The 17,113-nt window shown below is 52.7% G+C and overlaps 1 protein-coding gene across 1 annotated transcript in view; it reads right to left on the bottom strand.

Annotated features, from left to right (window-relative positions):
- Positions 1-2,881: 2,881 nt before the first annotated feature.
- FAIM2 (Fas apoptotic inhibitory molecule 2) overlaps positions 2,882-17,113 on the bottom strand; it is a 30,593-nt gene continuing 16,361 nt past the window's right edge. Inside the window, exons 11-12 of the mRNA XM_086399556.1 lie at positions 16,156-16,209; positions 2,882-3,136 (exon numbers count right to left, since the gene is read on the bottom strand). Of these exons, the coding sequence (XP_086255682.1) occupies positions 2,987-3,136; positions 16,156-16,209 (204 nt within the window). The 3' untranslated portion in view covers positions 2,882-2,986. The remainder of the gene's footprint in view (positions 3,137-16,155; positions 16,210-17,113) is intronic.

Here is a 17,113-nt window from a genome sequence, read left to right as displayed (position 1 = left end):
AGAGCCATGATTCCTGGGGCTTCCCCAGGTGATACAGGAGCCACACCTGAGCATGGGGATTGGTGCTGGAGGCCAGGGACTTGTGTATACCTCCCTAGCCTCCCCTCATCTACAATCCCCAAGAGAGGCTCCTTTGATTTGTCTTCCCCTTAGTGAGAGATCTCCCACCCACATCACAGATGGTCAGGTTCCTGGCTGCCTCCAGCTTTATCAAATCAACCTGTCGCTTCCCAGGCCCAGCCCCACCCTTGCCAAAAATGTGAGGGGCCAACAGGTTCCCCTTCTCTTCTGCAGCTTGTGGCACCTGCCCAGCTTGGGTTTCTCTGTTTCTCGTAATCCTGCATTCCTGTTCCCCGCCCTTCCTCCTTCCAAGATCCATTCAGGTGTCCCCAGGCTCCTCGTGCTTCAGTGTAGGTGGAACGGAGGGGCCTCAGCCCTGGCTCTGCTGCCAGCCCAGCAGGTCACCCTCTCAGGACCCAGAACAGGGGCCTCTGCAGCATACTCTGCTTTGAGGGGCCCTGACTGGCCCCCTCAACATCGTTTAAGGCTGAGTGGAGTGCTTGCCTCCCCCTCCCCATGCTTTCGGAGCTTAGCCTCAGAAGAGCTTCTCAATCCCCAGTGTCTTCATGAACTGTCCTATGAAGAGGAGGGCTTGGATCGGTGGATTCTGAGAAGTATGACCAAGGCCCAAGCTGAAAATTACAGGGCAAGGGGTGGAGGAGATAACCCCTCTAGAACTCAAACTAGAAATCAGAAGAGGAATCAAGGGACCTCAGAGGAGAGGTGATTAAAAAAAAGTCTGTGCAAATATGTGTTCTGGTGCCTCCCTTTGTGGCACTCTGGCCACGGTCTTCCATTTTGCTCATAGAAAAACTGAATCATAGCAAGAATCATTTGCTTAATACCATGAGCCCCTTGGCAATGAAGCACCAGAATCCTTCCTCCCAGCTTGTGTCTAGAAGTTGGAAACTACAGAGTGCAAATCTGGTGGTGGTAGCGGGGGAGGGGGGAGATGGAAGGCCAGGGAGGGGTTACTCAGGACCACAAACTCCCCCGAGCTGTCAGGGCCTGACCACTCGGTCTCATTCCAGCCGCCATCCGGTCTGTTAGCTGTAGGATCTTGGATCAAGCCTCTCCATCACCTCAGCTCTCCTCTGTGCCATGGGCATGTGCAGAGTACTTCCTTTGCAGGATCGCTGTAACGGGTTAATTTAGACAGCACACAGGGAGCAACCCACCCATGCTCTCAGTTATCTCCGTTTCACATACCAACACTACCACCATCCATTCTTGATTACCTCTCTCCTCACATCCAAGATGGAACAAAGCTTCACATGCTTCTGCAATATTTCTTACAAGTTGGAGATAGGAAGGATGGAGAGGGAGGCGTTGCGAATACGTAGATAACATACCTAGTTACCCTCCCCAGGGGCAAAGAGAGCCACTGGCATGTGGGAGGAGAGGCAACCCTGGAGGGAGCAGTCAAGGAAGGGTCCAGGTATCCACTCTGAACCTCCATGACTCCACCCAGTAACTTTCCACTGGCTGAGTTAGCCACTAGCCAAGGCAGCTTGCACACTTCCCCTAGGTGTGGCCTCCTGGTCCACTCTCCAGCAGACCTGCAGGGGGCTGGTGGCTGACGCACACAGTCTGCCTGAGATCTCAGCTGCCTGGAGGCTGATAAGGAGACCCGATCCCATCACATGAGACCAGCCAGAGGGACTTGCCCTGGTTGTTAACATCAGCTGGACGGTTTCCAAATTGGAGAGATGAGGAGATAGGAGTGAAATGGCCTGGACCTCTGAACTGAGTGGTCAGAGAAGCTAGGAGTAGAGACACGGGCACTGCCAGTGGAGGCCTCAGGAGGCCTGGCTGGGGATAAGCCAGCAACTGGCAGTGGATGAGGGAGGTTTTGGAAGTAAGATGGGCAGAAAGGCCTTGGGGAAGGGCTGGAGGCAGGGCCCAATTTCCTCCTGGGTCAGGGGGTCGGGGTGGGTGCTGCTGGCTCAGCAGTCAGAATAAGTCTCCTTTTCCCAGAACACCCAGTCTTCCAGCGCTCAAGCCCTTACTCAGCCTCAGGCCTGTGAGAGCAGGCTGGGGATTTAAGAGAAGACAGTGAGAGGACGTCGGTCTCAGTCCTGCCACATCTCCCAGGAGGACGCAAGTCTGGGAGAGTCAGCAATGCTGCAGAGCCCAGTTGCTTGGCTGCTTGCTCCTTTGGAATCTCAGGACAGGTCTCCACTCAGGAGCAGGGCCCCCCTATACCCACCTCCTGCCCTGGTAGTGCTGTGTTGTGACCCAGAAGGGTAGACCAAGGCAAGCACAGATGGTACTGGTTTCCTGCCCCTCTCTTCTGCCCCTCTCTTCTGCCCCAGGGCTCAAGTGCCTAAAACAAGCCCCTGGTCCCAGAGCTGAGGGAGGCTGGGCAGCCTGGGACAGCCATACTGTTTACCCAGTACCCTTGCCTCTCCGCAGAGCACACACATCTTGTCTCCTAGTTGTCCTCACCACCACTTCCTTACAGAACGTCAAAACCTAAACTGGAAGGAGGGCGAGGAGGCAGGGGTTGGGCACAGGACAGTGTGCCCCAGGGTCCCACACTGTGGGTGGCCCTAGGAGGAATCACAGTCAGGTTGCAGGCTTCAGCTGGGCTTCCTGGGGCCTCTTTCCCACATCTGAAATCCTGCTGGGCTTCTCCCACGCATCCCTTGGGTCCTCAAACCCAGAGGGGCCTCTAGCCTCGATGGTCCCAGTCTGGGAGAGGTAGCTGGGGGAAGGGCGGCACAGGGGACAGTAGGACCGGGTTCCGCAGGGCCCCTGGTGGCATGGGTACAAGCTGCAGAGGGTGGGGTTGAGGACAGTGAGTGGGTCGGCCGAAGGCTGGGCTGGCAGCTAGCTTTATATCTCGGCTTGCAGGAGCACAGGGAGGGTCAGAGGACCAGCAAGGGGGCATTCTCTGAAGGAAGGAAGGGGTGGGAAGGGCTCCTTATTCCCGGTTGGTGCCAAAAAGCTGCAGGAAGAAGGTGAAGATATAGATGATGTCTAGGTAAATGTTGAGGGCTCCAAAAATATACTCTTCGGGGCTCAGCGAGTGGCGTCGGCTACCCATCAGCAACTGGGTGTCAAAAGCCAGGAACTGAGGGAAAGAGGAAGAGAGAGAGAGAGGTCAGAAAGTCTGATCGCTGTGACTCTGACCACTGACCCACCCAGGCCCACCCCCGATACTGTTATTACCTGCAGCCTGGCTGCCCAGTGATCCTCCTGAGAACTTTCCCAACACCTTCCATCCCTAATTCGACACCTATTTACTGAGCACCTACTATGTGCCAGGCACCGATGTGACAAAGAACAAGACAGACCAGATCCCTGACCTCACAGAGCCCAGAGTCTAGTGGGTAAGTAATTGTTAGTATGATGAGTAACCAAAGAGAAACCCAAAATGCCACCAGGGGCTGATGACAGGAACCTGACCTATGAGTGTGTCAGGTGTCAAGGAAGGCTTCCTGGAGGAGGGGACCTTCAAGCTGAAGCAGAGTCTTCTTGCCATTCCCCTCAGGGCCCTACTCTTAGAGGACAAATAAATCCTCTGTATAATAGTGAGCGGGGAACAAGCACTTGTTCTGTGCTTTACAGACATTCCCTACTTCATCCTAATAACATCAGTATCCAGTAAGGATTCTCCCTTTCCTAGAGGAAACCAAGGCCCAGAGATGTTCAGTACATAACCAAGGTTACATAGCTGGGAAGTGGCAAAGCCAGGATCCGAACCCAAGCAGGCTGACTCCAGAGCCCGCTCCTTGAACTGTTCTGCCCTGTGGTTTACGGGCAGTACCCAGGGTTACTGTGTCTTCTGCCAGGAATCAGGCTCCCCCAAGAGCCCCAGCAACCTGCTCAGAACTGCAGAGACCACGAGGAACACCATGCCATGCCTGCTTTCAGGGTCTCACCACTTAGTGGTGGGCACTTACGGATGATTACCGTATAACCTCGGAAATGCCATAATTAGGGCTGACTGGGCAGGAGGAAGGTGGCCCAGGAGAAATGACTCTTTACCTGGGGCTTGCAGGATGAGTAGGGGTTTGCTAGATGAAGTGGGCCTGGGGAAGCCCTGGAGGTGAGGGTGGTGGTGTGAAGAATGAGGAATTCACCGTGGGGAGAAGTGGGGCAAAAGGACAGACGGAAAGAGGCCGGAGCCCAGGGGCCAGAGGCTCCAACAGGGAGCAGCTCCAGCCTGTGGGACATCAAAGCATGTCACCCTTGAGGCTGGGGAGGTGGGGGTGATTGCAAGTATGGGCTTGAAAATCAGACCGGCTTGAATTCCAGTCTCAGTTTCGCCACTCACTCACTCTGGGACTCTGGGCTAGGCTATTCAGTCGCTCTGAGCCGTTGAGTCCAACTCGGCAGAAGGGAGATGAGTGTGCTCACCTCCCGAGGTGGTTGTGAGAGTGAGATAATGCTTGCGAGGTGCCTGGCCAGGTGCCCAACACCTGGTAAGCACTTAATGAATGGTGGCTATTAGTGTGGATTTACAGTTATTGTCTGCAGGAGAGGTGCCCTCTTGAGGACATGTGTACGCTGTGCTGAGACACAGGTGTCTCCTGCCACTCATCAAGGTGGCAGAACTGTCGCCAGGGGAAGCTGGGTGGCCTTCGCAGCAGGCAAACAGAACCACAGCCAGGGCTGAGGGGGCTGTGTTCAAGGCACAAGAACAGGACTGGAGTCGGAACACCTAGGTTTGGTCTTTAATACCTCGGAGCCATCCCCCACCTGACCTCAGTGTTCTCATCTGCAAAATGGGACGGTAATGATGACCACACCATGGTGTGGTTTTGAGGGTTGATGTCTGACAGTGTATGTGGCATCAACTTCTTATTCTTTAGTGTCATTCCACTCCATTCTACTCTGTTTCTTCTCTTTTCGATTTGGATTCCCAGGTAAAGCTTTCTTGTGTAGGGAGAACAAGCAAGGAGAGGGGCTGACTCAAATGCTCCAGGCTGCTCAGTGGTCACGACTGCCAGCACAAGTTAATAAACTGCTGATCTGGCTTACCAATCATTGCTTGCTTGGTTGATTTCCCAGAGCCTGGTCACCCCTGGGTGAGCTAATGAAATCAAATCTCTCAACCTAGAAGGCTTGAACCTGACCCTGTTGGAGGGGTGATGGGGGGCTGCTCTCCAAGGAGCCACCTAGGACAGCCAGCTGGCTTTTCTCTTGGAGAAAAGTATTAGTCACTCAGTCGTGTCCTACTCTTTGTGACCCCATAGACTGTAGGCCACCAGTCTCCTCTATCCCATGAAGTAGGTTACCACTCCCTGCTCTGGGGATCTTCCTGACCCAGGGATCAAATCTGGGTCTCCTGCATTGTGGGCAGATTCTTTACTGTCTGAGCCACCAGGCAAGCCCTTCTCTTAGAGAAAAGAGGGATGAAATGGATCCTGTCCCTGCCTTGGGCACATGGCCATGGATGCTGATCTCCATGGGCTATGTGGGAGAGTTTGCTCCAAATTTCCACTCCACAGCCCAGTACCACCCACCACTGCAACTTCATGCCTATTGAGCCAGCTGAAGGGTTTCCATTCATTTATTCCCAACAATATTTAAAGTGAGCATCTACTATGCTACAAGGAATTGCCTTCAGCGCACTGACTGTCTAATGAGAGCAAAAAACATGATCAGAGATTACGCTATGAGCATGGACGCACATAGGGAAAAGTAACTTGATAATCTCCCTGGGTGATGAGCACTGTTAACTAACATCTTGGCTGAGAGCAGGTATCTTGGTTATAGTTAGCACCTTAGCTGGCAGCCAAGATCTCAGTTGAGAGCTAACAACTCAGTTGCCCGCTAACACCTAAAATGACAGCAGATGCTTGAGTTGCGAGCCAGCTGGATATGAGACCCTTCAGGAGGGACATGGCGGTCAGGGGTAGGAGCAGGATGGGGGTGCTATTAACTTACATCTGAGCAGTCTTCACACACTAGTGCTTTATCTCACTTGCCCAGTTCACCCTAGGAGGTAGATAGTATCATCACTATTTTACACAGGAGGAAGGGAGGCTCAGAGCAGGTGAGTGACTTGCTGATGGCCACTTATCCAGCTGGAACCAGATTACCTGTCTCCTACATCCCGAAAGAGACGGTGGGGGTGGGGTGGGCTTGCAGGGAGGGAGGAGGCACGTGCAGATGGCACAGAAGACAAAGGCAGACTTCCCTGGCTCACCCTACTGGTCAGGGCTGGACCTGGCCAGGACCCCTGGGCCACGCAGTCGGCCTGATCCTGGGGCGCCCAGGCTTATGTCTGCCGCCCTCCTGGAGGTGAACTGGAGAGGCTCTGAGGGAGCCATGCCATGGAAAGGGCAGCTCAGAGCCACCAATGAACAGGCACTGGATACAAAAAGCTGGGGTTATAATGGGTTGAATCAGCATAAAAAATAATACGCGGACCGTGTCCATCCCACAGAAATGCCAGCAGCACACCCAAAGCTGTTCAAGGCAGCGTTGCTTCTAACAAAGAAACCCTGGAAACAACCCCAAACTCGATCAATTGTGCTGAGGCAGAAATATCTCTGATAACATCTATTATGAGAAATGAACAACGGACAGAAAAATCCATATCACATTAGCCCCTTTACCTAACAAAAAACCTATGACATAGAAGCTACCTAGCATATATCTATAAAATGCATATAGAAAGGTCTGGAAAGAGAGACAATTAACCACAGCAATTACCACTGGGAAGGCAGGGAAGGATATGGCATGACGACATTTGCTTTATGTTTATTATTTAAGGTTAAAAAATGAAATATATGAATAAACGTATTCAATTCCTGGGTTTGAAAAACCCCCTGGAGAAGGGCATGGCAACCCACTTAGTATTCTTGCCTGCAGAATCCCAGGGCCAGAGGAGCCTGGTGGGTTACGGTCCATGGGGTTGCAAAGAGTTGAACATGATTTAGTGACTAAGCATGCACGCACATACTATATATTAGAACATTTTAAAAGAAGGGTTAAAGTAACACAAAAGAAGAGTTCATGAACCCTTTCATTTAATTCTCACCACAAGCCCCTGGGGCAGATATTGCATAATCATCTCTACCATGGAACTGAGGAGACTGAGGCCCTGAGAATGTAAGTGCCTCACCCACTTCACACAGCTGAGAGGACAGTCAATTCCATTCTCTTTCCACCGTGTGACATCACTTTGGGGCATGGGGTGTGTGTGTGTGTGTGTGTGTGTATGTGTATGTGTGTTTGTGTATAAGGATGGAAGAGGTGGGGAGAAAAGTGTACCCAAAGTTCATGGCTAAGAGCCCAGCGGGCTACCTGAGGAGTGCAGGGAGTGCTGGGCCCACCTGCTCCTCACTTTCTGGGCTAAAGGGTGAGACTGGGCTCTGAGGATTCCAGAGAAAAGAGACTAACTGCCAGCTTTAAGCCCTTATGCCCTCGGTTGGGATGTAGGACAGGGAGAGGGCACCTGAGTGGAGACCTGCTTCAGTCCCATAGAAGATACTTCTCCTGTCTTCAGTGGCTTGGGTGTTAAAAGTTTAAACAGCACAGGGGACTTCCTTCATGGTGCAGTGGCTAAGACTCTGAGCTCCCAAGGCAGGGGCCCAGGTTCAATCCCTGGTCAGGAAACTAGATCCCACATGCTGCAACTAAGAGTTCATATGCCATACCTAAGATCCAGTGCAGCCGAAGAAATGAATACATATTTAAATAAAAGAGCAGTTCTGGTTTTTTGTTTTTGTTTTTTTTTTTAAGTTTAAACAGCACAGATGACCTCTGCATACTGCAGTCCTGGGGAGCACCTTCAGGTGGGCCACCACTACCAAAGGAACAGGGTCTGACAGGGTCTGGACAAGAGGGGAGCAATGTGAGAAGGCAAGTAAAAAAGGAAGGGTGTGAATGCAACAGAGCTCAAGAACATGGACTGGGGAGTCCCATAGACTTGGGTTCAAAGCTTGCCTCTGACCTTGGGCAACTGACAACTGCTGCTGCTGCTAAGTTGCTTCAGTCGTGTCCGACTCTTCGCGACCCCACAGACTGCAGCCTACCAGGTTCCTCCGCCCATGGGATTTTCCAGGCGAGAGTACTGGAGTGGGGTGCCATTGCCTTCTCCAACTGACAGCTACTAACAGGTAATATTATTGTTCACTGATGACATGCCAGGCACTTTCTCAGTGCTTTGTATATATACTGATTCACTTACAAGTCACAAGCTATGAGGTGGGAACTATTATCTGAATTTTATGGATAAGGAAACAGAAGTACAGAGAGTGACATGACTCAATCAATCCACCCAGCTTAAATGTTTCAGAGAACGGATCTGAACCCAGATACTCTGTTCCAAGGGTTTCCCAAGGAGCAATAGTGGTAGAGAGCCCGCCTGCCAACGTAGGAGACTTAAGAGACAAAGGTTCAATCCCTGAGTTGGAAAGATCCCCTGGAGGAGGGCATGGCAACCCACTCCAATATTCTAGCCTGGGAAATCCCAAGGACAGAGGATCCATGCGGTCGCAGAGTTGGACACGATGGAAGCAATTTAGTATGCACATACAGTGCTCCAAAATCTGGGCTCTGAACTACAGGATTAACATGTACGACAAGAGCGAAAGCTCCCAGGGCAGCTGAGAAACTACCGCATTCCAGGTGCTCAGCTGTCTTCTTTTTTCAGTGAAGCAGTTAATATCAGTCCCATTTTAAAAACCAGGCACAGAGAGATCAAGTAACTTGCCCAAAGGTCACAGTGGCAAGAGGATGAGTGAGGCCTTGACTGTGGTTTGGGTGGGATGCCCATGGTCACCTGGAGAGCTCCCCGGAAGGCCTCCTGCGAGCACCTCCCCCACTCAGGCCCATGTAGATGCGTCCTGTCCTGAGCCCTACTGGGACTCTTAATCACCCCTCCTTCAGTCCACAAGCCCTGGGGCAGGGGGTTTCCTTCACCTTCTCCGAGTTAGGGTGTTGGTTTGAAGGGCTTGGTTTGAGCAGGGCGTTGGTTTCTGAGGATTAGTGTCTGAGGAAGTGAGACTGAGGTGAGGCGCAGGAGCGGGGCACGAGCGTACTTTCCTCCTGAAGGAGCAATTACTGGTCAATCCACCCTCCCTCCTCCTGCCCTCTGAGGAATTCATTTGGACTCCAGGGTTCAGATGATGCATCAGGTGGGGTATCAGGGCTGCTGTGGTGGCAGAGGGAGGGCTGCCGAGCAGAGAAGGTTCTCTCACGGGATCCCTTAAGCTCATGGAAACCAGTGAGGCAAAGGAGTCGCCAAATTCTGAATGAAATAAAGTCTGAAAGAAAATCATATCCCTCCCTCAGGTCTGTGTAGCCATTTTTACTTTTCAAAGTGTTTCTCTAACTGTGAAGAAGGCAGGGCATCTACCATAGCCCCCACGAGAAAAGCAGGGCAAGTGGTGGGGTGGGGCAGACTGGGTCTCTTCCCTGAGCCCCTCAAAGACTGGGGAAGATTCCTAGGACACGCGGATTCCCCGGTGGACCTGGATGAAGAGACTGCCTGAAGCCCAGCCTCTGGATGACAGAGGCTGAGAAGGCCTCTCTGGACCCTCCTGATGTGAGGGGACAGACCTCTCCAGGCCTCCATCTTTCCATCTGTGAAATGGAAAGGGAGACAGAATAGAAAGAGTGCTGAGCTGAGAATCAGAAAAAGGGGCGTTTCATCCAGTCTGGCAGCCAACACTGCATGCGTGTGGTGTGTCTGTGTGTCTGTGGTGTGTGTGTTATATGTCGTGTAAGTGATGTGTGGTGTGTATGTGTGACGTGTATATGGTATGCATGTGTATGTGGTGTGTGTATGTGATTGTGTGGTATGTGTATGTGTGTGGACTATATGTGGGGTGTGTGTGTGGTGTACATGTGGTATGTGTGGTGTGTGTATATGTGTGACGTGTGTAAAGTGTGCATGTGTGTGTGGTGTGTATGTGTGTGGTGTGTATGTGTGATGTGTGCAAGTGTGTAGTACATGTGGTATAGGTATGTGGCGTATATATGGCGTGTATGTGTGTGTGGTTGTATATATGTGTGGTATGTATGTGTGATGTGTGCAGGTGTGTATATGTGTGACATGTATATCGTGTGCATGGTGTGGTGTGTGAAGTGTGTAGGTGTGTATGTGGTATGTGTGGTGCATGTACGTGATGTGTGTATGGTGTGCATGTGTGTGGGTGTGTGCATGTGTGTATGTGTGTGGTGTATATATGTATGGTCTCTGTGATGTATGTAGGTATGTATGTGGTATGTGTGCTGTATGTGTGTGGTGTGTGTGTGCTGTGCATGTGTGTGTGGTGTGTATGTGTGTGGTGTGTGTGGTATATGTGGTGTATATATGTGATGTGTGTATGGTATGCATGTGTATATTTGTGAGTGTGTGGTGTGTGTATATGTGACTGGGGTGTGTAGGTCTGTATATGGTATATGTGGTGTATATGTGACATGTGTATGGTGTGCATGTGTGTGTGTGTGAGTGTGGTGTGTGCATGTGTGTGTGTGATGTGTGTAGGTGTGTATGTGGTATATTTGGTGTATGTGTGTGACGTGTATGGTGTGAATGTGTGTTTGAGTGTGTGGTGTGTCTATATGTGAATGGTATGTGTGTGTGATGTGTGTAGGTGTGTATGTAGTATATGTGGTGTATGTGTGTGACGTGTATGGTGTGCGTGTGTGTGTGAGTGTGTGGTGTGTCTATATGTGAGTGGTATGTGTGTGTGATGTGTGTAGGTGTGTATGTGGTATATGTGGTGTATGTGTGTGACGTGTATGGTGTGCGTGTGTGTGTTTATGAGTGTGTGGTGTGTGTATGTATGTGAGTGGTGTGTGTGTGTGATGTGTGTAGGTGTGTATGTGGTATATGTGGTGTAGGTGTGTGACGTGCATATGGTATGGGTGTGTGTGTTTGTGAGTGTGTGGTGTGTATATATGTGAGTGGTGTGTGTGTGTGTGATGTGTGTAGGTGTGTATATGGTATATGTGGTGTAGGTGTGTGACATGCATATGGTGTGCCTGTGTGTGGTATGCAGGCACGTGGTGTGTGAGTCTGTTTGCGCTCTCTCTGGGCCTCAGCACAGGAAAGTCCCTGCCAGCTCTGAGCGCTCACGGTCCTTCCCGGGGACTGAGGACAGATGGCTATGAGTGCCCCCTCAATGGCCAGGAGTCAATACCCAGAACTGGAGGCCCAGCCCCTCTACAGAAGGAGCATCTTCCCATCCAAGCTTCACTCACCCAGACACCATCAGACCCTGACACATCCTGTACTGACCACGCAAGTGCTCTGGGCCGCCCTGTCCTTGACTCTGGGACACTGCAGCGGCCTCCTAACTAATCTCCCAGCCTCTGTCCTACTCATGAATCTGGCTTCTCACTCATCTTCCTTAAAGCACAGGAACGAATGTTGCCAGAGGTCCTGAAACTGGCCAGGTGGGACAGGCAGAAGAGAGTTCTCTTCCCACTGGGCCTGAAACCTAAAGTCCTATTCCTGGTTTCTCCCCAGGTACCAGGGCTTGGCTTCATGATTTCAGGGACTGGGAGATTTCACTTCCCCAGAGCAGGACCAGCTCCGAGGTAGAGCACCTGCCCACAGTCATGTAGGTACCGAGGTGCTGCCGCAGCAGAAAGGCAACTGTCCAGGCCCTGCGTGCTCGCTCCCTCCTCTCTCTTCCTGCCTCAACTCTCCTGCTCTGTCCCAGCCCCTGCGCCTTGCCTCACCACCCCAGCCCACCCATCATGCTCCCCTGCCTCGCTTTCCATCAGCTTCTACAAAAATGCACTCAAGGAGGGGACATAGAAGGGAGAGGAGAATGGGGCCACCCTGAGCCCAGAAACTTCCAACTGACTCACCACTTCCACTGGCATTTGAGTCTGGTGCCCAGAGGGGGGTTACAGGGTAGGGCGATAGAGAAAAACCCAAGCCTCTCAAGAATGTGCCAAGGCTAGTCAGGGTGAGGCCCAGGAGGGGCCCATCCCTGCCAGCAGGACCACGGCCCTAAAAGACCTTGGCTCCCCATCTTCCCAATCTCAGCCTAGTCCAGCTGGGAGGCCCTGTTATCCAAGACAACAGTATTTCGGGGAGGGGCTGAGGTCTGTAGGAGAAAGCCCTTTGCTTTTCACAGCCCTTCCAAGGCCCAGGCTGGTGGGGCTGGGGCGGTTCTCACTGGGGGCTGGGCCCTCCTCTAACACTTCTCTTCCCCCTTTTCTCACACATCCTCCCCGAGGCAGCAAGAGGGGCAGGGATCGCTGAGTGACATCCTTGCCTAGCTACAGTGCTTGGAGCACCCTTCACGGTGATAAGAATTCGCCAAAGGCTAGGGTAGGAGAAGGCAGGATGGACAGATCGAGAGACCAGGGGTGCTGGACACCAGTTCTGGGGATAGGTTGGACCACAGATTCCAAAGGACAGAAGTGATGCTGGAAACAGGATCAGATTGAGGTCAAGGACCTTCTGAGTTGAGGTTAGTGGAAAGGCACGGGAACCTTAGTTCTTATGGGGCTGGGCCTCTGTGGGCCTCCATCCACGTGAAACTGAGAGGGAGGGAGGGGAATGAGTCCAGTGGCCCCTCCTTAAGCCTCCCCACGCCGTGGGATGGGCTGCAGGTCTTCCTTCCTTTGACCCAGGTGACAGAGGGCAGGGGATGGGGCTGGGGGACTGACGCCACTGCTCCTGACCACTGTTGACATGACTCGAAGGATGAGCCTGACAGAGGAGAGTCAGCGTGTTGCTCTCCTAACGAAACATTAATGGGTAATTAAGTGCAATGGTTCCTCCTCCCCTGTGACTCACAGGAGATGGATGCCTAAGTCAGCTGTGCAGTCATGCTTTCTGTGCCTCACTCTGGCAGTGCCTCAGCTGGACCTGACCTCTCCGGAGTCCGTTCATTCTGAAAACATCTAGGGGTGCCAGCTGTGAACCCCTAGGCTGTGGATAGAACAGCCAGCCACTGTTCTAGACACTGTGGATGCAGTGACAAGCCAGCCAGACCCAAATCCCTGCCTTCAAGGAACTTGAATTCCGCTGGATGGAAGACAATAAATAAACCAGAAAAATATACAGTATGTCAGAGGATGAGATGTGCGATGGAGAGAAATAAAGGGAGCAACCTGTGGGCATGCCTACATGTGTGTGTGTGTGTATAAACACACTCAGCACACAAGACTGTAAACAAAGCAAACACTTGAAGGAGGGGAGATGGGGAGCGGTGAGAAGATCAGAAGGAATCGACAGAGGCAACTACGGGAGCAGGGACCTGGGGCTGGGAGTGAGCCTGCCATCCTAGGGAGCAGAAAGGATGCTTGTGGCTGCAGCAGAGTGGGCAACCAGGAGCGGGAGGCATGAGGTCAGGAGGGCCTGCGGGCAGTGGGCAGCGATTGCTGGAGGCCAAGTGCAGAAATGCTGCTGCTGCTGCTAAGTCGCTTCAGTCGTGTCCGACTCTGTGCGACCCCATAGACGCCAGCCCACCAGGCTCCTCTGCCCCTGGGATTCTCCAGGCAAGAACACTGGAGTGGGCTGCCATTTCCTTCTCCAAAGTGCAGAAATGATCTGGCCTCCTTTAACAGTGAACAGAAGCCCTCCCACTGCTGTGGTACTGACACAGACTGCAGGGGGCAGCACCCAGGGGAGGCATTTCGAGAATCCAGGTGGGCCATGGTGGCGACGTGGACCAGGGAGTAGCCATGAAGGTAGAGGCAAATGCTGGTGCCTGGACACCAAGTGAAAAAGAGGCTTCTGGGGGGAGGGCGTAAACAACTGTACCAAATGCTGCCAAGAGTCGAGCAAGACAAGGACTAAGAAATGACCACTGGGTTCAGTCACAGGGAGCCCACTGGGGACCCTGATGAGAACATTTAAAGAGGATTCAGTCTTCCCTGGTAGCTCAGCTGGTAAAGAATCCGCCTGCAACACAGGAGACCCCGGTTCAATTCCTGGGTCAGGAAGATCCCCTGGAGAAGGGATAGGCTACCCACTCCAGTATTCATGGGCTTTACTGGTGTCTCAGACGGTAAAGAATCCATCTGCAATGTGGGAGACTGGGGTTTGATCCCTGGGTTGGGAAGATCTCCTGGAGGAGGGCATGGCAACCCACTACAATATTCTTGCCTGGAGAATCCCCATGGACAAAGGAGACTAGCAGGCTACCATCGATGAGGTCGCAAAGAGTCAGACGCGACTGAGCGACCAAGCACACACAAGAATGATGGAGTGGAGAGAAGGGAGGAAGTGGGAAGAATTGGAGACAGCATAGATTCCCTTATAAGAAGCTTCGCTCTAAATGGGGGGACTAGAGGCAAATGTGAGTTAAGGGTTTTTTGTATTGCTATTTTTTCAGTTGGGAGAAATTACAGCCTGTTTTTATGCTGATGGAAAAAATCCAGTAGAAAGGGCAATACAGATGGTGCAAGAGAAAGAGGGGGAACATTGCCAGAGAGATCGCCCCAGCCTCTCCCCACTTCAAGCCAATAGAAGTTGTCCTCTTTGAGGGGGATGATGGGGGTTCTGGAAATGGCAGCAGGCTGGGCCCAGGACAATTGGGTCCTGCCCTAAATCTGCCCTTTACTGGCAGTGGGACTCTGTGCCAGCCCCTTAACACCCGTGACCTCAGGTATATCTAGAAAGCAGGTCTTCTAACAGCAGCATTGCCTCCCTCCCTGGGATGTGATGGAGATCCCATGAGGTAATACGTGTGAAAGTGCTTTGTAAAATGGAAAGGGTGGAACCGATGGTTGGGATTGTTTTTATTATTTCTAATAACAAACGATTATTAAATTTAAGGGATTACTGTTCACCCAACCCTACTTGTCTGCACAGTCTCCCCGCACAGCGGACGCATGCGCAGCAGCGAGAAGCCCAGCACACTTCTGACCCTCCCTCGGTGACTGCCCTCCTCCCACTCTGCCCGGACCCCTCTTCTTCCATCTGTCCCTGCAAACACCGTTCTCTGAAGCTTCCCCAGTCTCGCTCCCCTCAGTCTGGCCCTCCTGCTTCTTTTCCTCCTAGGCTGACTCCCCTGACCCATCCTTTTCATTGAGATTTGTCTTCAGCAGGTACTATCTGCAGGAAAGGCTTCCCTGATGGCTCAGCAGGTAAAAAATCTGCCTGCAATGCAGGAGATATATGAGATGTGGGTTTGATCCCTGGGTCAGAAAGATCGCCTGGAGAAGGACATGGCAACCCAGTCCAGTATTCTTGCCTGGAGAATCCCCATAGACAGAGGAGCCTGGCAAGCTACAGTCCATGGGGTTGCAAAGAGTCGGACATCTCTGAGCGACTAAACACACACACACATCTGTAGGAAAGACTGCTGGTCCAGGAACCAAGAGCAATTAGTGTCACAGGATAATCAACCATCCTGGTTTGTCCAACCTTGCAGTTCCTAGGGCCTTTCCCCCCCAAGAAGGGGGACTTTCAGTGCTGAAACCAGTAAAGTTCTGGGTCAACCAGGATGAGTTGGTACCCCTAGTCTTGACCAAGGCTACGCTAGTTGATTTACCATTCATTGTCTTATGTCTCCTGCATTGGCAGGCGGGTTCTTTCCCACTAGTGCCACCTGGGGAGGGATTTAAAGCCTCTGAGCTCAAGTCCCTCATCTTAATTTGAGAACAACAGAACCTATTTTATAGAGCTACGGTGAGGAGTTAGTGTATGTGAAGAGCTTGCTGTGGGAGAAGTAAGTGCTCAATAAAATATTAACTACCACTGTTATCGTTATCACCATCATTAACACTCTCAGCTTGGTGAGGGCAGCCAAGGACAAGTTCAATCTACATGCATCTGTCACAGAGTACCTGGAATCTCCTTTGCTCCAAGAAGTCTTCCCAGATTACCTCCAGGAGACAGCCAGGGCTAACTTAGTCCATGCGGTGGGGACACCCTCACTTTCCTGCTCCCACAAGCGACACTGAACCTCTCCCCAGGAACCAGGGGTACCTCTTCCCAGCTCTGTTTAAAGTGTCAATTCTGCTGTTACAACCTTCAATGCCCGTGCACAGGTCAGCTGATCTGTCTTGGAGACCTGAGCAGCACTGAGTCCCGCCCCTGCCCACTGATGCTCCATGGGGGTTCAGAGAAGTGGACCATGAGGAAGATAGGGATGGAAGAGGGGCCTGAGGAGGTGGTGGGGGGCTGAAAAGGCGGGGCCCCGGGGGTACACTCACCAATGTAAACACGCCTGCTCCCAGCACGGCATACACTGCGTGGAGCCAGGGCACCTGCAAGGCAGACAAAAATATGGACTCAGGGAGGGTGAGGGTGGGCGGTGGGGGCGAGGGGCAGCGGGGAAGGGAGAAGGGGTCAGTCCTGAGAATGGTGGATGAAGGACAGACCTCCCCAGTGGGGGCCCCCTCTCTCACCGCCCCCCTAACCCAGCCCTAGACTGAGAGGTCCTTAACCCTCTGGGCTAGGGGAGCCCCAGAATAACAGTGATTGTGAGGGGCTGGCAGGGGAGCTCCCGACTGGCCAGCACTTCTTCGCTCCACACACAGCCCCAGGCTGAGGCTGGCCCAGGGTGACTCATCCTATGGGGCCCTGTCATTTTCCCAGCCTGAGTCTGGCCGGAGGCTGCGCCCTCCTCCCATTGTGCACTCATTCCTGGGCTCTCGGTCCCCGTGTCAGGACCCCCTGGCTCTGCCTGTGGGGGTGAGGGTCTCAGGGAGAAGCGGATAGACTTTAGGCTGGGGAGGAGGGGCACCTGGAGTCCTTGTTGCTGAACTTGATGGGATTGTCTGCCCCGGCTTCCCAACCTCTGCTCCCCCCGGGGGCCTCAGTGGCACCTGGCCGTGTGTGGAAACCTTGCAAGAGGTGCCAAACCAGCTATGCCCTCTGTAGGGCCTTCCCCTAGAAGATTCCTGGAAACACAGGCATCCTATGAACCTGACCCGGGTCAATAAAGGGTTCTTTGAAGCTCTGGGCCCCTTCCTGTACCCCTCCCCCATCCTAGATACACAGAGGGGCCCCAGGCCAGCTCCGGCTCCTCCCTTCGTCAACAGGATCCTGGGAAGAGCCAAGGAAATGCCAGAACCAATCCTGATGTCCTGGACTGGGAGCCAATACCCGGGGGCTGGGCAGGATGGGGTAGGGAAGGGGCAGTGAGGAAGGCTGCTCCTGGCCTGGAAG

Source organism: Bos grunniens, chromosome 5 (assembly GCF_055505025.1).
Source record: "Bos grunniens cultivar Pamir isolate PY7600 chromosome 5, Bosgru_T2T1.0, whole genome shotgun sequence".
NCBI classification, from domain to species: domain Eukaryota; kingdom Metazoa; phylum Chordata; class Mammalia; order Artiodactyla; family Bovidae; genus Bos; species Bos grunniens.
This window is presented reverse-complemented; position numbering and strand designations above follow the sequence as displayed.